The 22587-nt window shown below is 44.1% G+C and overlaps 1 protein-coding gene across 1 annotated transcript in view; it reads right to left on the bottom strand.

The window, feature by feature from the left end:
- The window catches only part of zfpm2a (zinc finger protein, FOG family member 2a), a 120826-nt gene that overhangs the window by 56087 nt on the left and 42152 nt on the right, over positions 1-22587 (bottom strand). Inside the window, exon 4 of the mRNA XM_054621880.1 lies at positions 7011-7135. Coding sequence (XP_054477855.1) covers positions 7011-7135 — 125 coding nt within the window. The remainder of the gene's footprint in view (positions 1-7010; positions 7136-22587) is intronic.

Here is a 22587-nt window from a genome sequence, read left to right as displayed (position 1 = left end):
ATATTGGTTTAAACCCAAGAAATAATTGATGCATGCAATCACAAATTGGTTCTCCGCCTAAAATTTGGGCCCATTATTTCATTAGATGGAGCCACATTCTTTGTGCCAAAATTATTTGTGTGTCCAAATGCTAGAAATTCAAATCCTGTTAGTCCTGATAGTGTCTGGCATTTAAAAAAAAAAAAAAAAAAAAAGAAAAGACCCTATCCAAGACAGTGTGACTTACAGATAGAAAGCACTGGCCACCTTTAAATGCAAACATAAATCAAAATGTTAGTTTTTTAAAGTTTAATTGTTTGGTTGTTTTGTGTATGTGTATGCATATTGCAGGATGTGTGTGTGTGTGTGTGTGTTTGTGTGTGTATGTGTGTGTGTCATTTAGCAGCTATGCTACACAGAGAGGTCCTATCCTGGGGTGCCTTCTTGCATATGTAATTGGATGTTACTGTAAATAATTGCCTGGGCATGTGCCAGTGTGATGATGGTGATGATTTGTGTGTGCGCGTCGGCTCATGTGTGACTGTGTGCGTGTGTGTAGGACGTGTGTGCATGGTTCTGTGTGTGTGTGTGTGTGTGTGTGTGTGTGTGTGTGTGTGTGTGTGTGTGTGTGTGTGTGTGTGTGTGTGTGTGTGTGTGTGTGTGTGTGTGTGTGTGTGTGTGTGTGTGTGCGAGCGCATCTGCCCCATCCGTACTCCACTCTCAAGTCCCACTGATTCTCCTTTCCAGCCATGTTGAATCCTCTTTTCCTTATCAGCCGAGCCCAGGCCTGCATCAGGCTCTCCTTGCTATGACAGAGGCTACAACAATAGGCCTGCGATACCGCTGCTTAGCGCTGCGTTTCGGAGGGGAAACCTGCCACGGGCGCAGATTAACTACAACACACACACGCACGCACACACAAACACACACACATACACACAGACACACACACAAAATAGATTGCAGCCTCCAAAACAAAACATTTTTCAGAATGCCTCCTCTTGATTAATGAAGCAGTGACAAGAAGAAAAATATAATTTCTGAAACAGAAAAATCCGCCACCACTTGTTAAAGTTTTTAGGGGTAGCTAACAATAAACATATTGGGAAGGGAGAGGGTGGGCAAAAAAGAGAGGGGGGAGATAAATGGCTTGAGTGATGGGCTGAATAATTTCTGGAGCATCTTTTTTTGGGGAGGGAGTTGCACAGGCCCATATTCCTACCCTAGTACTAAATTACACAATAATCACACTCCATCGGCTGACAGCCTCTCTCCCTCTCTCTCTCTCTTTCTCTCTCTCTGTCCCAGGTGAAAATTAGGACAGTATCTTGACATTTTTGCTCTTCTGTAGTCTACAAGCTAAAGCTCTCTGTTCACAGCCCCAAAAAACACAGCACGCACTCGCACACACACCTCCCATACATACAGCAGCACCCAAAACAAACACACACCCACACATTAGTGCCTGCACACACACACACACACACACACACACACACACACACACACACACACACACACACACACACACACACACACACACACACACACACACACACACACACACACACACATACCTCAGACGCATTGTGCACGTATGGAAGCACACTGACATTTAATGGCTCTGCTCTAATGCGACACCAGTAGATTTAAAATAATTTATGAAGGCTTCATTTTGTATCATAAGCAATTCAAAATGACAGACAAAAATGTAACAGATGTGAAAAATATTCCAACTATCATATATATGTATTGGCAAACACATAACTATGTTTATGAGTACTTTTCATTCAAGGGTAATGTCTTCATATCGTGTTAAGACTAAATTGGTTATTATACATTATTAGCCTATAGTGCTAAGGGGACTCTTATAATGCCCTTTCAACCTTCCAAATCATTGCCTTCGTTTCAGGCCCCTAGTATTGTGTTTTATCATAAACCATATGCTCATATAAGCTCTTACACAACAAGTACATAAAGATGGAGGACAAGATAAAACCCGATAGATCTTGATCTGACATTATGCATTACAATTACCATGTCATTTGCACTAAAAGGCCTTCAAAACACATGCAGACCGGAATTCTATTGAATCCAGACTCATTACAGTGCACCTTGACTAAGCCCCGGTAATTAGCATTGGTAAGGCATTGTACGAGAGGCGGCAACACCCTCATCAACACACATTTACAACCGAGCTCTAAATCTGCTGCTCATTAATAGCTCGCCTCCCAATCAATTATTAACACCTACAATGGAGGCCAGGCTCACCGGGGCCAGGCCTCTCACTCCAGGCAAACCGACAGGGCCATCTCCTCCTGGTTCTGTCCGGCCTAGGTAATTACCTCTTTTAAAAAGACACCTGCTACTCAATAGCTTCGACCCAGACTGTTAATTTAGCCCCGTCCGTCGCAGACATTTATGTCTGAGTGTCACTATTAATTTGCGTTAATTTGGGAGAGAGAGAGAGAGAGAGCGCGAGGGAAGCCGGGGCGGAGGCGTTGTTCGGCAGCCGGGTGCTGGATGTGCTCGTCGCTCACCTGCGCCGGGGCTGCGGCTGTAATTGGAGTCTAATGGTCTGATTGATCAGTGAGAGAAGTGAGGGATGAGACGGCGCTCTGGCAGCTCCATCAGTCAGACAGAGAGGAGAGGAGGCGGACGAGGAGGAAGAGGAGCGGGGCGGAGGAAGCAGCTGACGACAGCAGCACAGCGCCAACTCTTGGGCGTTTTATTCATTTCTTTCCAGCTCGCTTGTTTTTATTGTCTTGCTGTTCTGCCTCTCTCTGCCTCTCTCGTTCCTCAGTCTTAAACTCAGACTCTGGTCTCTGTCTGTCAATCTAGTAAAGAGTCTTCTGTTTTTGTCCCATTAGGCTGCCTTACATCTCCTTCTTACCGTCTTTAAAATATACTACATGTGGAAACCAGTTCTGTATTTAGACTAACTCCTCTCAAGTCTGTATGTGATCTAGGAATGATAAAGACCACAGTAAGACCAGGCATATGTGTTGCCCCAATACAGCGTAATGTGATTGCGTTAACAGGTCTGCAACAGCAATAACTATAACTCCAGTGCCTCCCGCCAAAGCTGAGCCCCTGGGGTCTGCAGACCTGCCACGGCCGACCCATCAGCTGTGAAATCTGCTTTCCTCTTTGATAAACGGTTGAGATGTGACCCTATCTCTGTCCTGCAGATGCCCAGATTTCCTGTCATGCTTGTTTCCTCTCTGTTTTCCCCTGCCTCCTCTCTCTCTCTCTCTCTCTCTCTCTCTCTCTCTCTCTCTCTATTTTTATTCTCTTCTTTTTCAAGCTGTACACCTCTCTTTTCAGGCCTGTCTGGACAACACTGCGTAACGCTCCACTCGGCGTCTTTCTCCAGCATCATCCATCACTCCCGGGAGCCGGCTACCGAGGCCTGTTTTCCACCGGCAGCCGGACCGCGTCAGCTCCCACGGCGCGGCCCATACGGCTAGCCGGCTCCAGCTCCTGCTCCCGTTCGCTGACTCTGGGGACCAGCAAACCCTCCCCCAACTCCTGTCCTCGCCACCTCCCTCCATCAGACTCCGGTTGGATCCTACACGTGCCCTGCTCTTAAACCGCCCTGCTCCAGTTTAATGCAAAGTTCACTAGATTTTCATTATTTACTGTGAGCCACTTTAAGGAGACGTTAGACTTTTAGTCACTCTCCAGGCTCCGTGCCAAGGATCGAGAAACGAACCCGTGGCGGCTTGACAAAAATAGCTTGACCTCTAAAGAGCCGTATCTGAAATGACGCGTCTGGACGAAGGGGTAAAATATGTTTGACTTCAGAGAGGGCATATCAATATCTCACTGCGCGGGTCACGCGTTTCATTCACGAGAGAGAGGTGTCGCTCCTGCCGTATACCTGGCCGCCTTCGGGTAATTCATTCACCTCGATGGTTTCAAAAAAAAAAAAAAAGCTAAGAGAGTAAAAGGAGATTTAATAGTCTGTGGAGGTCACACTTCATAAGAATGACTGAGAGTGCCTCCTAGCTGAAGCAATGAGCCTTTATTTCTGCCTCAAACACTCTCTGCCTGCCTTCTGACCCTGCTCTGCAGCACCGGGCTCTGACACGCATCTGGCTTCTTCTTCTTCTTCTTTGTTTGCTCACTTTCACATTTGTTCTTTCAAATTTCCTTTCCTCTCTTTAGGTGAGGCATTAGAGTTTGTTCCCCTTCTTGATGCGTCTGTGTTGGAAGGTTTGCACAACTCCCTCGCCTCCCACTGAAATAACTTGAGATAAACACAGCACCACATTACGGATGTTGCCAACGGCTGCATGTTTTAACAAGGCAACAGCTCAATAACTAGAGGTTTCATTAAAAAAAAACAAAAAAAACTACACTACTGTAAATGAGATGATTCCCTCGTGTCGTGCCAAAATACGAGAAATCGGCTGATATTTTTCTGGCTCGTTCAGTGTCCAAGAAACAAAGTAAAAAAGTTACACTGAACCCTGAAAGGAGGCTCGGTAAAACAAAACATGCCAGTTGGGTTGACCTAGCCTTTAATGAGAGATAGTGAGAAGCTGCTAACAGCCAGTACCCCGGTGGAGAGATGAAACTTAGGAGAGGAGGAGGGCAAGCGGCAAAGCACTGAGAGGGGCCCCCGGGAGAATAGACACACATGAGATCCTTAAAGGCAATATGCCAAAGCGTCTTCCTCGGCTTTTAATTGCGAGGGAGGTTTGGCATATTCTGTAACCCCTCCACAGCCTATTACAGGTGATGACCAGCACCTGCTCACTTAAAAAAAAAAAACCTGAGGAGGATCTGGATGAATTCCTCGGAGGGCAGTTAGTTAAGAACATATCACTCTTGCCAAGAGCAACAATCAGTTTATGCATCTAGTTCAGCTGGGTGTTGAATTGGTAAAGTTTGTGTCTGCGAAAAGCACCCGAGCAACAAAAAGATTCTCAAAAGATAATTTCCGCGTGAGTCTGCAGGGGGTCATTTGAGGAACAGTTTTTGGTTGGGATTGGACGCCTTTTAGGGAAATTTATGCAGAGATTTCTGGAGAAATATATTGAGTGTGATACTTTGGCGGGCGACTTGAGGTGTTGCTCTGTCAAATCACTTTTCCGCCCAAGGATAACTGGCTTTACCCTGAGAGAAGCCGTATTTCATGGCTATAATACGGCCCGGGTTATTGAAAGCCACTGATGACTTCAAAACCGCAAGAGGAGCTTAGAAAACAGTCGAAACTGCTCTGAAAATGATTTAATAAAGTTTCAGGAAAAAAAACGTTGGGGGGAGGGCCTCCGAGTCCAAAAAATCCTAATGGACTTTTCCTTATGTTTCTTAACAGGATGAACGTGAGCTTGGTTACCATTTTAATAGGAATTTCTTAATTAATCCAAATGCAGAATGGGATATGAAACCCGTAGAGGGGCTCGTCACTCCACTGGAGCGGCGGGTCAACACTAGCCTCTTTGAAACAAGAGACATAAAGGCTGCTGTGTGCAGGGTAACATCAAAAATAATGGATTGTGACTTCATTCAGATGAAGCCTGGACAGAACTCAAAATCCACCAATTAAAGCGTTTTGTCATGAAATATGCAGATTAAGTGGTTGAAATGGATGCACTTCAAAGGGGGCCAGTTGGGTCCCAGGAGAGCCACCTCAATGGGTTTGCCTGTCATGGGAATTGCCATTAATACGGTCTTTAGATGTACAGTAGGACAATCGTGTTCCCATGGCTGCCAGAGGCAAAGATTGACCAAATAAATGAATTTAATGATCCTTTAGTCCAACAAACACTTTTTTAATTAGGCATACTGTATCAAGGATGAATGGTGGCTTACTAATGGTAAATAAATAAATAATTGCTATTTAATATGTTGAAGCAAGTCATTAATAAAGACATCATTTGGGCTCTCGGTTTGTGAAAGTGTGTCCACATCCTCTTCTACTGTAGCATGACCTGCTTTGTCTTTTTACTCATCACCCCACCAATGGACAGCTTGACCTTTTCCAACAAAGTGCTTCAGAGCATCCAATTATAACACCTTGTAAAGTATGCCTCATTATACACCTTCCAATAAAGCCCACTGACTTTGGTAAGTTGCACTCAACGAAGGACTGTGGGAAACAACTTTCTTCAGCTAAATTCCTGACAAGACGGACATTCTGATTACAGGACCACAGCATGTTCCTGATCAGGTACCGATCTTATGAAAATGGTAAAAGTTGCCATACATGCCTTCGTTTCGTCTCGTCTGGATAATTGCGATGCTCCTTTCACTTGCTTTTATTTAGATTTGTACAGGGCTGTAAAGGGTATTAAGCTAGAACTACCAGATGGGATCACATCACACCAGTTTTAGCTTCTTTACACTGGTTCTCTGTTTGTTCTAGGATTTAGGTTAATGCTAAGTTTGAAGCATTCCATGAGACAGTAAACTACATTGCTGAGGTCGAAATGAAAATAACCTGAAATCCACTGGCAGTGGGCTATTGACTGTGATCTGCTACATTCTGTTAAAAGACCTCTTTACAGGATTCAGAGTATTAATATATCAGCAAACGACAATGTGCTATGTAAAGATATAGTGGAGTATTTGTCTACCTGATCAGAGAAGGAAGTCGCTCTCCCTCTGTGTGTGTTGTAATCCGAGCTTCTCCATGCTTTGTTTATGTAGTCACGTGGGCATTTAACTGCATTTTAGTCTCAATGTTGCCTTTTTTTGCACTGTTAGCTGGCTCAGCCTTCTCCACGTTGAGAGACATGTGAAGGCAAATGATACGCTCTGAATTCCGCATTGAGAACCTTTAAGGCCCCAAAACTCTGGAATGATGTGTTGGATAAGATTTGTTTAGCTGATTCTGGCTCCTCTTACTGCGAATAACTTCTTAAATCACCCTGATTTAAGTTACTCAAGCTCCCTATTATCTTATCCAGTCATTTCTAACCATTGTGTTTTCGGCCTGTCTTGTTGTGTTTGGGTAATATCGCACAGTGGTACCAAAACATAAAAAAATGATACAGCAGTTGACTAGAACAAGGACGTACCAGTGCAGTGCTGTCAGTGTTCATCTCGATCTTCCCATCGAAGGGTCCCCATGTCGTCCCCACGGGGAGCTGCTGCCGGCTGTGGATCCGACGCTCGCCATCTTTAAGAAAGCCATCCAGCTCTCCTAAAATAAAAAAAAATAAAAACAACAGAACCCAAAGCAGTCAGACATCTTTATAGCACACAGTTCCACATCAAATCACAGTGACGACCATTCAGTTGTCCTCTCCCCTCAAACCTACATCACATTATATCCTCAGAGCCCCGCGGTAAACAGCGAAGGTTAAAGCCAAGCTGTTTTTTTCTTTTTTTTCAAAATGGATAAGCAAATCAAGCGAGCATCCATCTGATGGTGTTCCTCAGACACATGGCGCGCTAACCTTACTTGAAAGGTGTCTTGTGTTGAGATAATCTCTGTGAGACAGTGCAGGCTCGCTGGCTGCCGAGAGCAGCTAGTGGCAGGCCTATTTCTGTTGCTCCGGGAAGACTGGGCCCTTGTTAGTGCTGTGCAGAGCTCCAGTTAATTAACAGTGAAACCGGATAGCGCTGCTGGAACTACCGGTGCTCACCTCCCTGTCACCCCCCTACTATCTAATCTCTTAGATTCAGTTTACTTTTTCGGGATGGTGATTAATCAAATAGTTATGATAAACCCCATGGCAGGCCGTGACATAGTTTACCAGAGAGGATGTTTCCCTGTGTGTGTGTACATGGGAGAGTTCTCAACTGTACATTTCCGACCGGTTGCCTTGACAACCCAGACAGGCCTTGTTAGAGGAAGTGTGATGATTCAGACATCTGTAGCTACAAGTTCTGTGTGATTTTATGAACTTTCTAGACAAAATAAGTTTCACCAACTCAAACAAAGGACATTTTTATCAGGAAAGAGTGATGTTTTAGGCTTTCATTATGTGCGGCTGTTTGATCATTGGTATGATCTTTGGGAGGCCAGAGATCGTGGGTCAGCTTCCATCATTATTCTGAGATCCTCCAACGGGAGAGACTGAGGCTTTATCAGGAAGCCAACCCGCCAACTATCTAGCCAGGCAAATAATCCTGATGTATTATTATTCAAACAAACTCTACATGAGTTGTTAACATTGTGTCTCTTTAACCTATTTGTTCGCACGTTTGGCTAATAGGTATTCAGGGCATTCTGAATGGGCTGAAGTGATCGCTGAACTTTTCTGATGCGTTCGCCGTATAATGACCTATTCAGCCCTGTTCTGCTGTGTAAATATCAGCCGTGTATCTGCGGGTGCGCCATTGTGTCTGTCTGTTGTGCTCATATGGAAATGTGCGCTTATGTGCTCTGTTGCATGCATAAACATGACTGCTTAGCGTTATTACCCGCCACAAATAACCCCCTTGCTGATCATATACTCATCCGCGGTGGTCACTCCGATGACAATAAAAAAGCTAAATGTCACCCATAATAAAAATTCACCTATTTAACCAAATCTTTGTCAAAGGTATATTTAAGAAAGAAAAAAAAAGATATCTCTGCAACACCAACACACGGTCGTAACACAAGGTCGTATTCGAGAGGAAACGCAGGCACAGTTTTGGAAAAGGCCCACGAGTGAGATCATCTGGACGGCGTTATCTCGCTCTTTTTTTCCCTCCGTCTCCCCTCCAGTGTTCCTGCTGTTGCATGCTGTCTTCCTCGGTGCTGCAGTGGAAGGTGGGTAAGCTCATTACAGAGAAATAATTAAACATTGGTGCACAGCTGGTCGTCATCACGGAGAGCAACAGCCACCGCTTGATGCATTCTGTTTGTCCTCAGATAAGACCCACGGCCTTTAACCGCTTGGATGCGAGTTCCTGTTAAGCCCCGCTTGACAAACGGCACAAGCCATTCCCAAGCCAATGATTCTGATTCCTTTTCCTCTACCCTTTCTTTCTATTAATTTTTTCGGGTGGGATGCTTGGAATGAAAAAAGAAGGTATTGAGTAGTGTGGGTGCGAGAAGGGTGGGATGGGGGGGGGGGGGGCAAGAGGGTACGATTCAATTTGTGCGGTTTGTGGTCCGCCATGTTTAGGTGCCAGTTGTGCGCATCTCACACCAAATGTTGCCTGAGGACCTTGGCTCACAGATGGCTTGTCACATCTGTTGCAGAAACTGGTGGAAGTTCTCCACAAAAACACCCCGTGGATGAATAATGACTTCGCTCTGTAAACTGTCTGTATGTTCTCTATATGATCATTGACAGGTTTTGGGGAAAAATCTAAGAATATACTGGTAGTTCTGTTACCAACTAGGATACGGACAAGGTTGCAAGAACTCTTGATGTCATGAGTATTTTTTTTTTTTTTTTTTTTACAAGTCCCCAAAAATCACAACTCACAAATACTTTTGTACAAATGCAACCCGTCAAACAGACTGAACCAAGTGGAGAGCTCATGATGAGTTATGAGGGGATTTAATACATTCATCTCCTGTGTTCATTGGCCAAACGAAGCTCATGATGTGGCCTGCGAACTATACCCCCTCCTCCGAAAATCCCAACCAACCCCACTCCACCACCTTCACCCTCTACACCACCCTACCCCCACAGCCACTACCACCACCACAACCACCACCACCTACCCCTACGCCCCACCCCTCCCTCGATAAGATCATCATCTGTCGCTAGACTCTAGGGTCTGTTCCTGCACTCCACAGATACTTGGCAGACCAATGAATGTCCCTTTGTGTGTGGAGATCCTCCTCAGATAGCACCCAAGATGCTCCACGCTGGCATCTGTTTTGTTTTTTTTATAATGTGTGTCCTGTCTTTCTTTTATGTTATGGTTTGGAGGAATAGGAGAGCTCATCTCTCCCTTCATTGCTATATTACTGAATGCTAATGAGCTTCTCAGTGGCAGGGTGCCAGCATGGGTATGATTTAAAGAATAAATGGGTTTGGACTGTTGATAGACAGAGACCCTAAAAAAGCTCAACAACCACTATTTACTCCTAAATAATATCAGATAGAATCAACACTCTTAAAAAAACATCTTATTGATCACGTTTGTTCTGCACCAGGTCTTTAAAAGCTACTCTTTTTGGCTACAACATACAATCCAATGGGAAAAGTTCTATATATAGGCGATAATTTAATACATATTTCCCCAGAAGTTTCATATATTTGGGAACATATTTGGTTGCTTTGGAAATATTGGGATCTCGACTGGAATTTCAAACAATACAAAGTATATAGGTTATTTGATGAAGTCTGTTTTTAAAGGTAAGTAAAACACTACACTTTTAATCAGAATGTTATGTTGTTTTAAGACTGGAACTGAAATACCCTTTACCTTAGTTCTTCGAAATGCGGTGATAGATTCACATTTCACCTTACAAATGGTTCTATTAATGCACATGAAGTGTAAGCCTGAATCTTCTTAATACAATTTCTGGCCTGGAGTGAGGTCTCTGCGAATGGTCAGAGATGACAAATGACATCATCAACTTGCTACCGCAGATTAACATTTGTTAAAGCAATGGGTCTGTTCGAGCCGTTCTCAACATGAATTTGACTTCTCTAACTAGTTCAAAGAACCAACTTCAAGGAATAGAAATTGCCCGAGGCAAGAAAGAAAAAAGCTTTTGGTTTACTTCACCTTTTTTCCCAGTTATCTTCAGCATATTAACATGGAGGTAGGATGTTATGGAGAAACAAAGAACGACAACAGCAGAGACAAGTGGGGAGAATGTGTTTGAGCTTCACAAGGCAGAGGATCGCTCTTGATATCGCGGACTACCTTTGAATCAAAGCAAATAAATGTCTGCTGTTCAAAGTTCAATAACCTGTGCGTGGCAATTCACAGATGTCCTACAGAATCCCAGTCATCTTCACAGACAGGCCGCGTTATAGAGCCCGCAAATGGGCTATAAATTAATATACCGCGAGAGAGGCATATGGGGTGAAATGGAATGTACGGTATCGGTTCAACAAAAGGTGCCACATCTTTAAAGCAGATATGTGATATGAAATTTTACAGCTGAAGGAGAAATGTCACAGAGCTTTGATAAGAGAGCGATGAACTTTCTACCCCCCATACCCAATCCGCTATTATCAGGTCCTGGTGAGCAAAATGCATCATTTATAACCCACAGCCCACATTATTATCTCTGAGAAAGGCGCTTTTTTTTTAAACAGTGGAGGACCCCCACCACCACCATCTCCTACCTCACCCTCCTCAGCCTCCTCCATCTCCCACAAACCCTGCCTAACCCAGCTGCTTCTGGCCCTTAACAGCAGGGAGTAAGTTGACGACCACATGCGTTTGGTCAAGTGAGACGGGGGGTCTTGGGGGCTGCTTGGTAGCAAGATTTATCCCTTCAGATGAGGCGTGTTTTCTGGCTGTGGAAGGGTTTGGGGGTGAAAGAGCTAAACAAGCCAAAGGAATTAGGGCATTTTAGCTGTGACCCTCCGCACAGGCTGAGCTGGAGGTTGGGGTGGGATTCGTGGGGGGCACCTTTGGATGGAGGACTCCCACCAGGTTGTTGTAGAAGGACCCAACAATGCCTGCAAAGTATTGTTTCAGTACAGATGTTTCAGTCAATCCACAGACGGAAACATTGACATTGGACGCTTCTGACCACAACAAAATAATTATGTGCAATGCTAATGTCAATGCAATGCTAATGCTTTCAAATTTTCTACAATATCTATGCATTGCAACAAAAAAGCAAAATATATATTTTTGTCTCCTTTTGTAGATAAGAGTACCACCCCTTTAATCAATAGTGTCAGCTAGCAGGTGGTTAGCTTAGCTTAGCAACAACAACAACTGAAAACAAGGGGAACCAGCTAGCATGGCCTTCCTAGAAGATAAAAAAATATATCGCCAAAGCTCACTTATTAACTTGTTATATCTTTCTCAGTTTTATTTTCTACAAAAAGTATAAAAATGCTTTATTATTTACAGTAGGTCACGTAGCGTTTCTATCAAGAAGTAAAAACGTCTCAAGACCCTACAAAAATGGGGAAATGTTGTTTTACATTTTTATACGGTTAAACAAAAAAAATATAACATGTTTATTTGTGAGCTTTAAAGAAGGCAGGTAGATCATGATCCATTTGGACAGGGCTAGCTGTTTCCCTTCCTGTTTGCAGTCTTTGTGCTAAGCTAACCTAACTGGCTGCCGGCTGTGGCCTTGTATTTAACTGGCAGATAAGAGAGTGCTATCAATCTTCTCATCTAACTCTCTGCCGGAGAGCAAACACTATTCCTTTGATGAAAAGGCAGACCTCGTGCAGGTCTGCGAGGGGCCTCTGACAAGCTACATGCCCACCCACCCCGACCTCCACACACTTACTTTCCGCCTTGCTGCATAGTCGGCACACTACCTCCTACATTGGCATTGAGAGCTGGGAGTGGACGTTGGAGTGCAGAATCGTCCACTATGGACATAATTCCTATGGGGATACTGGATTCAGTGTTTATGGTGATCTGAAGATAGCCCAGGATCTTGCCATGCCCATGACCCTCTCTGGATTTGAAGTAAAGCTGCACATGCACACTAACTCACACAGTGCATTACCAACACTGACACTCTTGTTCGGTGTCATTGAACAATTGAAATACACCAGCTGCGAAGCGCTCCGCTTCATCACAAAAGCCCGGCGAAGTTAGCAGCAGGCCTCGCTGACAACAATCTCTGAGACATCCATCTTTGGAGAAGTGCTGCAATTTTCTATTGATAGCATGTAAAGAGAGACAGCGAAACCTAAAGAATGACTGTCCTCACTCCGAGATATCAGCGTATCAGCCGGCAACATCTAGAGGACACACGCCACTCCCGCCGGAATCTGATCATTTTTAAATGCTTTTCTTAAAATTTCAAAACCATCAAAAGGACATTACTCCACCTGAGGGTGTCAGGTTGAATGAGTAATTGGTGGAATGTGCGTTGGGGATGCGTGTATTCTAGACAGATAGATAACAGGGGCTAAGACTTCAGCTGCAAGGAGGAAGTTGCTATTTTGTCTGTTCAGTTGTCATAAATAAAGTGTGTAACACAAAGTGTGACATGAAATAGTTGGACAAAAATGTAGCAAGAGATTGGTTTGAAAGATCTGTATATGAGTGTGCTGTGAAATATCTAAACAAGCAACTTTTTAGCAATGAACACAAGTAAACATTGCCACCTCCGAGTCTCACAGTTAATTCAGGAAGAGACTATTTTTAAAGTGCTCCTGAATCTCCTCCCAAGTCAATTACCAGGCTGCAACTTCCCCTGGGTAACGGGGGAATTCTGTTTTTTTTCCTGGGTGACCTAGTTGTCTTTTGTGAGTAGGTTTTAGCCGGAGCAGTTTGACAGTCAACAGATAAGATGGATTAAGCTTCTTTTTTTTTTTTTTCTCTCATCCAGTTTTGATGTGAACAGCGTAAAAGCGGGTTAAATCGTTGAGTTTCAGGAGTATTTTTAAATGCCTGGAGATAGCGCGATAGAGGTGCTAAACCTAAGACTTGGGTCCCCGGGAAGGTCAAGGTCGGCGCTTTGGAGAGCGGCTAGCCGGCGACTGCGGGGCCAGCTCTCGTCTCTCTCGGAGCGCCGTGGCCCGGCCCACCTCTCATCGCTCCCAGAAAAGATATACACGCAGGGTGTGAAACAAAATCCCAGCGAGAGCTCGACGGGGGGCATCAAAGAGCAGAGCACCCATCGCCTTGTGTGGGTGCCTGTGTGTGTGTGTGGAAGAGGAGGGGGGATGTTTAGTTCCTGCCTTGCATTTGCGTTAAATAGATATGTGTGTGTGTGTGTGTGTGTGTGTGTGTGTGTGTGTGTGTGTGTGTGTGTGTGTGTGTGTGTGTGTGTGTGTGTGTGTGTGTGTGTGCGTGTGTGTGTGTGAGTCTGCCTGTGTGCACACTGTAAAATATCGCTCCCTCCATGAGCAACTAGCTCCATAATTATGTTTTGATTATTTGCGAGCACTAAAATAAAACAGCAATTAATCTGTTGATGTAAGACAGAAAATAGAAGTGCGGCGCACATATTAAACAACCCAGTTTACAGAGCGATTGCGACAGTGAAACAAAAATCACATTTTGAGAATAGAATGTGCGCGACACCACCTTCCCCCCCGCCTCCACCGCCCCCAAAACCTGATCTGAGTCGTGCTTAACATGCGCACAGGAGCTGACAGCCGTACAGTCACATGATGCAGGCTCGGCCAATCCCGGATCCGTTTGATTCTTTTTTTTTTTTTTTTTTTTTTTTAAGCTTTCGCGGTGATGATGCCACTTGAGCGTGAGAGAAAAAAGGTGAAGAAAAAATAACAATAGTAAATCAGAGCGGTACACCGGGGTCGAAACGCCGCTGGTTTATCGGGTGTCACATCTGGCCCTTCGCGGAGAGGTTTTTTTTATTTTGGGGGGCTGGAGACGGTTTCTGAGGGGACACATTCAGACACATTTATGTGGACGTCTATTCCCCCCACTGCTCCTCATGTCGGTGACAGGGGAGAGTAATCCTATACACAGGCTGCTATTGTGAAATGAGAAACTAGCCTCCTTCACTGGCAGAGACCAGATGCACCTCTCCCTCTCTCTCTCTCTCTCCCTCTGTCCTAATCTGTAAACGACTTAAAGGAGCCTTATCTCCGGGCTCTTCTGCTTCATTTCATGCTTGATTTACTTTAATTTGTCTGATAGGGCACAAGGATTTGGAAATGGCCCATCTTTCGGTGGAAAATGTTCTGATTTTTCTCCGGCATTGTTATGTGGAGGTTTTTGACTTTTCTCTCCCCCTCTCTCTCTCTCACTCCTCCTCCTCCTTCCATCTCCATCTCCTCTCCCACTCTCCTCCATCCCCAGTCTCTCTCTCTCTCTCTCTCTCTCTCCCACCGTCTCTCTTTCTTCCTCCATCATCTCTCTCTTTTTTTTTCTCTTTCCTTCAGAGCTGGATCTCGCTCCAGTGTGCAACAGTCTGTTTGAGTGCATTTAGATTCCAGCTAACACAGCAGGAACAAGTTTTTCCACGAGGTGTGATTTTGTGATGGGCGGACGCCGGAGTCAACGTTTGCCTTTTCAGATCCACATTGGGGCCGCGGGGCAGCCGAGTGCTTCAAACCACAAAGATCTTATGTTTAAGTTAAGAGACGACTGGCCCCCTCCAGTTTAGCAGGCGGGCAAGCGGCTGGCGCTGATAAAGTTGCTCCACAATGAGGGACAGGGACAAGCCGGCGTGTCTGCGGATGCCTCCAGTTCTTTTACCTGCCGGCGGAACTCAAGTGCTTGCATGTCTGTCTGCTCCCGTCACCAAGACTCCCCCCCCCCCCCCGCCCCACTACATACACACACTTCTATTTAGTAACTGAATGACAGTAGAGGCAGTGAGCTGTGATTATAGGAGCCCATATCTTACCAGATCCTGAATAATCTCCATCCCCTCCCACCAGCGAGCAAAAGGCACAGAGGCGGCGCAAAAGAGAGGTGAGGAGAGAAAGGGGCTGCTTGCTCCACCCGGCCTCTTCCACACACTGGGTTGTGGCCACTGAGAGGCAAAGGTGGACAAAATCTACATCCATTCAACCGGAGTCAGTGGGGCTAATCTGAACAGTTGTCGTTCAAATCTGCCTAAGGGAAAAACGGGGACAATCAAAGACAGACCTCCCACACGAATAGGATGTCTGTATTAAACAATAAAAGTCATTCTCAACGTCACTAGCCACACCTCCGAACACAACGTGCATTAATACACGAGTATCTGCTCACACACACACACACACACACACACACACACTCACACATACACACAGAGAGAGGGAGGAAGTAACAGGGAGACCATTGAAATTCATCTCACAGACTGAATTTACTTAACTGCTGGGTCTGCGCGCGGTGATAAACGGAGTGATGATCCGGCAACACGTCTTTATCCATGCTTTGCTTTAATTAACGGCGGCTTGTTTGTTGAAAAGATGATTAATATGCCAATGAAAATTGCATAATTGAATACCACAACACCCGCACAATCAGGGAGGAACATGCCATTTTTTATGAACTTTTTTATCATCGTTATTATTGCTATTATTTGGTATTTTAATTCACTTGACAAGCGGGGCACAAACCGAATCCCCCCAACCACCACCAGCACCACCTCTAAACAGGGAGGAAAAAAAGAAGGAGGTGGAATTGGCGTGACCAGCGGTGCCAAACTGGGCCCAGCTGTTCATCACCAGTGAGAGGCCTTCACAGGGGGAGGGGTGGGGGGTTCACTGTTCTGATATCAATACATATCAGTGGGAAGGCTGTACATGAGTATGTGTGTGTGAATAGGGGTGGGGGGTGGGGTGGGGTTGCATTCCTTCAAACCAAATAAAAATGTGAGGACACCAAACTCAATGGAAGTAAAATATTCATGCATATGAAACTAAGCACTATCTGTCCCAAAAAAAAGGCTTGCAAATTCATGCATGAAAAAAAACTACAAACCGAAGTCAGACTCAAATACACTCTGTAGTTTTATTTAAGGCCAAAAGAAATGAAAATCTCCACATGCGAGGAAGTTTCAGTCGAGCAGTCCAGAGTTTACCCAGCGTTATACATCCCACCCCCCCCCCCCCCCCCATCCAGCACCGCTTGCACGAGCGCCCCGTGTTAATGCTAAACACACACGTCGGTTATTCAACCAATTACAGTGATACCTCTCAGAAAGCTGGTGCCGCTACAGCTGCCTGGGAGGGGGAGCGTTGCAGAACAAACATATTCAGAGAGCTAAAGAAAGACGCGATGGGTGTCAAGTCCCCCCCCGGGAGCAGAGACACCAGCACCACCAGCTATGCAAGTCGGCTTCATATAGAGCAACAGCCCTTTCTGAATTATTTTGGACTTGTTAGTGTGAAAAGAAAAGTAAAAGAAAAAAGATGGCATTGTGAGCGGACACAAATTCAGCTGAAATGTGGACAAAATGGTTGGAAGTGAATTATCTTATTAAGGGCATTCTCTGCGTGCCGCATCCCACGTAGCCGCACACAAAACTAGAACCAAATGTGGTGACATCTTCCTCAGATGATGAGAACAGCGATTGCATTTTGCCCTATTTTAGATTATATAACTAACAACCATGAAGTTCCCTCATAAAGCCTCTTAGTATAGCGGATCAGTGACTAAATTTGCATCAAGACGATGCGGCATAGGAGTACAGTGATTTGTCTAATCTCTTGTTGCATATTTCATCATTATAATCACACATTGTGAGGAGAAAATATGTGTATGTGGCGGTGGGGGAGGGTGTTTTCTCTCCACACACAGGTGATGCATAAAGCAAGCATCAGCAATCTCACTAAGAAACGAATGCATTTGGAGAAAAAAAAAAAGGCGGACAATGTTTACACACAGCATTTTGATTGCAATTTAATTTTACATCACTCAGGGCCCAGAACTCACAGAGAGGCTGATGATGGACTTTCATCATCAGTATCAGCCATCTGAGTGTCATTCATGTTTTTGTGAGACTTGTCTGAAGACTTTGAATAAACCCCTGGAAGAGCGCGATAAAAAAAAAAAAAAAAAAAATCCTCCTTTTTCCAGAGAGAGAATTGCCATGATGCACGTCCAAATTTCTTGATTACAAGACGAAAGAGGAGGGGAAAGGAAAAATAAAAAATAAAAACCTTGAATGAAAGCCCCGCGCTGAAAGTTTCCACTTTGCTGATATAACAGTCAAGTGTGTCTATAAGTCTACTTAAAACGCTTAGGTATCAGTGGAGACAGCTGCGACACCCTCGTCTTATGATTCTGTCGAGACAGTACACTATCAAACCTTTCATACCGCTCCCAAGCTACATTTCCGGTGACAAAAGCTTTGCGAAAAGCCTCCTGAAGGATTCATCTATATCCTAATATTTCCAATCCAATTTAACTGGAGCAGCCGGAGTGGTCTGAGCACTAGTTTACCAATCTTTGCTTTCCAAGACTCTGTGTGCTGAAGGCTTGAGGGGTTCAATCAATGGCGCTTTGATCTCGGCTGGAACCATAATTATTTAACATTGTTACAAGGATTTCTCTAATCCATCCTACCATTAAATCCCTTTTACACCCTCATCTTCTGCAGCCTAATCTGCATCTGGGTGCTCCGTTTGTCTCCCTCTCTCATTTCGCCGCGCCCCTCCTTCCTTGACGACACCCTGACTTTATAATGGACTCGGGCGCCGAGTTAGAAAGCGCCTTGTTTACCGAGAGCAACCTGACTGAACTGCGCTCGAATGGACCGTGCAAGAATTTCAAAAGTTTTTTATTTTGCTGTATTTGCACTGAAGTTGGAGTCAGTTTGCTTTTCAGTTCGGTTGGGGTAAATGCTGAAAAGCTCCTCTGACTGAAATGCAAAATGTGAACATTGTGAACTGTTGATTACAATAAAGACATTTATTTTTTTCACTCATAAACTAGAAATTTCTTCAGATGAACTGAGGGAATTTCAATGTTCAGATGCCTGATGCCCAAAAGGTTTAATCCCATCTGTTTATTTCGCTGATCACTTTGACTTCCGACAAAAAGGGCCCACTGTCCTTTTGCAAATATTTGCGTGTCTGTGTTTCACCGTGATATAAATAGCAGCACGGGCAACCGCAAACATTTGTTGAGGCACCTGCCACAGCATTGAGGCCATCTGGTCCTCCAATCCTCCTAGCATGACATATGTGCATTAAACCTGAAATGGTTATTGTTTTTTTTGTTGGAGACTGCAAGAAGACGGCCACAGACCCTTCTGGGTTGGCTGCAGTCAAAAATGAGACTCGAGAGTTTTTACATCTGAGTGAAGCTGCGTTTTCAGCGTGTTTGATGTCTTGAAAAAAGGAAAGGAAGGGTGGTGGATGAAAATGGGTGGCGGGGGGCTCTTTGCCTGTGCTCCGTCTGTGTCTGACCGTCAGGTAGATTCTCAGATGGCCACCTCCTTCAGCTGACCCCTGCCTCTTGGCCCTGGCCGATGCCCAGCTGGCACCGGGGGCTGAGCAAGCTGGGCCAGGCTGATGATCACATGGCTTCTGTTACCTCTCTGTCGAACTCGTCTCCTTCTCTGCTGTGTGGCCTTATTTTACCTATTATTTGCTGCAGTATCTTAGATCCTGAGGTCACTGCTATGTGTGACGCAAATAAAGTAATGCAGGTTTACTTGGCATTAGTGGTTTAAGTGAAAGGTTAAACTAGTGTGGGATTTAGAATGTTAAAACCTGACAGCTGCAGTAGCATTAATCACTCTTTACAGTAAGGTTTTCAAAAATACAGTACTCCTTTTACTGTTGACATTATTACTGGAAAGCACCATGGTTTATGTATTTGATTTATTCGTAAAATGAAAGAAATAGAGATCTGTTCAATTCAATTGAAAATATAAATATTGCATCTTGTTTTACATGCCGTCTTTAATGTTCTCTGTATTGAAGGGGCGCTCAAGCAATTGAACTTCCATAAAAGAAGAATAAGAAACAGATTCTTAAAAAGAATGGTCAGAATGAAAGCAGCAGAGCCTGAGATATCTTGACTTTAAGTATCAATCAAGGTCAAGCCCCTAAAACTCTGGATCCTACATTTCCCATAATGCAAATCAATCACATATCTAACTGTAGCCTCCCTCCCTGGTTACTGGGGTTGAGGAGGTAATGGGAAACGCTTAACACCCTAACAAAGTCGCCTTTGACTTCCTCTTGGTAGTTTTTAAAATCAGTCATTTGAGGCCTACTTTCACGTGAGTACTGTTAATCATACCTGTAGCGCATGCTTGTATTTCAAGTCGCATCTGTTACAATGAAAACAGAAGTCCTGATAAAGTCTGTGAGAATGTAACAGAAGAAAGTAGATGGATCGGCAAATGCACCAGAGAAGAAGCTGCAGGTGTGTTTCTGCACACGCTGAGGGACAAACCCACTACGCTCGTGACCTGTGCAGTTGAGGAATGCTGGACCCAGCTAGCATGCTAAATGCTTACATGCTAGTGATGGATACTCTAGAGAGGAACTTTTAGCTTAGACTGTGATGGCTGAAATACACGACGGAGGACCTGGCGGTGCCGTTCAGACAGGTGAGTCCTACAGAAGCACACTCGCTTCGTTGCCTAGCAACTTAGTTGTGTGTGTGTGTGTATGTGCGCGAAGCTGTGCAGTTTCTTCTTTGCTCTAATATGTGTGTTAGCGTCTGCAGCCCTGTGGAGTTTATATCGTTTATATGACCCAGTTGTCTGCTTCGTTGATGCTTTGTGTCACTGGTGATTGTAAGAGCAGTTTGAGGATCTGTATTGTTGATCATTTTTGTGTCATGTCTGAGTTTTGTCTCTGTTCTGGTTCATTCTTGTTAGTATACACTGAGGAAGGCAGATGCTTTTTAATATAATTGATAACCACTTGTATGCACAAACTGAAGAGTGACCATCTGTTGGTTTGGACATAAGGGAGCTTGTTAATGATGTTGATTAAGTTGACGTTTAATGCAATCTCTTTTGTAACCTAAAAGATGTTCTTCAAGTTACCTGTTGTTACAAATACCCCCCCCCCCCCCTTATTTTAATGTAAAACTGTAATGTTAACTCTAGAGTACATTTTAACCTACCTACTTTTTCCTTTACTTTAGAACATTTTCACAGTACTTTTAGTGGTAAGTAGTAAAATTTCTCTAAAGTAAACAAGTACTTTTACTTGAATACAATATTCTGTCACTGCTTTTAAATGCCGACGCCTTTTAAAGTTTAAAGGAACGAGAATTGGTTGCCAATTTCTTAAAAAGGTTGCCATTGGTGACCTGGCAACCTTTACTGTCCAGCCCCGCAGTCCAAGCTCAAGTTCAGATAACCCTGATGACATCATCTGGGTTATTTTCTTTAGAATTTGGGAAGCTTCTCCCAGAGCCTAAAAGGGTTACAGGGTGATGGGCTGTTATGAGTAAACTGAACCCTTTTATTAATGTTTATTTTTTTAAAGTCAATAAAGCTGTATGGTATTGTTTTCTTTAACAATTGTAAAATTGAATCTTTAATTAGCCTGAAAGAGTGTGTTCATGTGTACATGCAACGTTACAATGAATGCAAGGTCAGGGCTTTTCAACCAATGTAGTGTTATATATGTAATCAGCACAATTTCATTTCATCATTAGTGGACAACCCACACTGGAATATGTGCAGTTCCGATAGTTTAAGGCAACTGAAACAAATGGTATCTTGCAGGCTGAACACTTTCAGCAGACATGGCAGTGATCATAATTACAGCAGCTCTTAACGAACCCTGGATTTTCATGACTTTCATAAGGGGGTGTAGTTTACACGAGCACGCATTTAGATAAGGCTGAGAACAAGTTCATTAGCGGAGTTAGCTAGCTAACAGACACCACTCCCAATTAGCCTGGAGGAGAGCGAGTGGGAGAGAACGAGAGAGACGGAGTCAGATTCCTATCAGCGCCAGTCCGTGAAAATGAATAGAATAGCATAACGCGCTATCTCCCAAATCAGCGGCTGATTGCGAAACACCCGTGACGAGAAATGAACACGAGACAGAAGATCAGTGTGCAGATTCTGCTTAAGGACATACTTGTAGAGAGACGAGGGGAGAGAAAGGGGAACTCACTGGGTGTTCCACATCAGAGAACCCGGCACTCTCTGCACAGCAGCTATATCAGATTAATAGTGAGTCATTCTGTACGCTTCTCTGCCGTTACAGACAAGAGAGACAATCAGAGAACACGGGGCAATCGCGGACAGCACTTGACATGAGTTACGAAAGTGGAGATGAAATGCAGGGACAAGAAGAAGAAGAAAAAAAAGTTCAATTAAAGGATGTAGATTGTAAAGGCTTTTGTTGTTACTCAGCAAAAGGGAAAACGGCACGGAGGTGCTTGAATAGAATCACCAAAGCAGGTGGGCATGTTCCGAGTTAGCCCACCTCATTAAAAGGCTTCAGTTCCCTTCTTTTCTTTTTTTTTATGGAACGGCCATTGCACATCCTATTCAGATGCACACGCGCAGTGATTAAAAATTATCTGTTTGAGATGGTTATCACACCTGCTTAAACTTAAGCCAAAGAATAACAAAGAACTTTTTGAATGCGGAACTATCTGAGCATTTACAAAGAGATTAAAGGGGAGACAGTCTCAAACTAAATAAATTTGCTTTTAATCGCTCTGAACAGGAAGTCATGTCAATTCAAATGTCCCTATCTGATTGTCTGATTCCCCCCTCTCTTTATTCAAATTACAACATGCCCATCTGACTTTTCCAGCACAATGGGGAAAATTAAAAAGGGAAATGACCTTTCATGGCCGCCATGATGGGAGAGTGAATGGCATTATTATGCACCAAGATTAATTTCTGCCCACTCTATGCTGCGCCCATTGAGAAAACAGAGCGGGGGGGCACGAGTGCCTTGGTGTAAATCATCACATCATTGAGATGTCGACAGAGTTATATCCGTGGTTACATGTTGATTACGAACAGGATCCGTGTGCTTCTCTATGACAAACCCTGCTTTATTGTACACGTATATATTAGCGTGTTGCTTTAACTTGGATGCAGCCATGTGCTAAGTTGATCTTTTTTTCAGTTTAGAGATGAGGACACAGTGATAGAGTCTTCAAACTGGATGTCACTCGATAACTGTGAGCCAC

The sequence above is a fragment of the Anoplopoma fimbria genome, chromosome 20 (assembly GCF_027596085.1).
Source record: "Anoplopoma fimbria isolate UVic2021 breed Golden Eagle Sablefish chromosome 20, Afim_UVic_2022, whole genome shotgun sequence".
In the NCBI taxonomy this organism is placed as follows: domain Eukaryota; kingdom Metazoa; phylum Chordata; class Actinopteri; order Perciformes; family Anoplopomatidae; genus Anoplopoma; species Anoplopoma fimbria.
The sequence above is the reverse complement of the archived record's forward strand: the minus strand, read 5'-3'. Positions and strand labels throughout refer to the sequence as shown.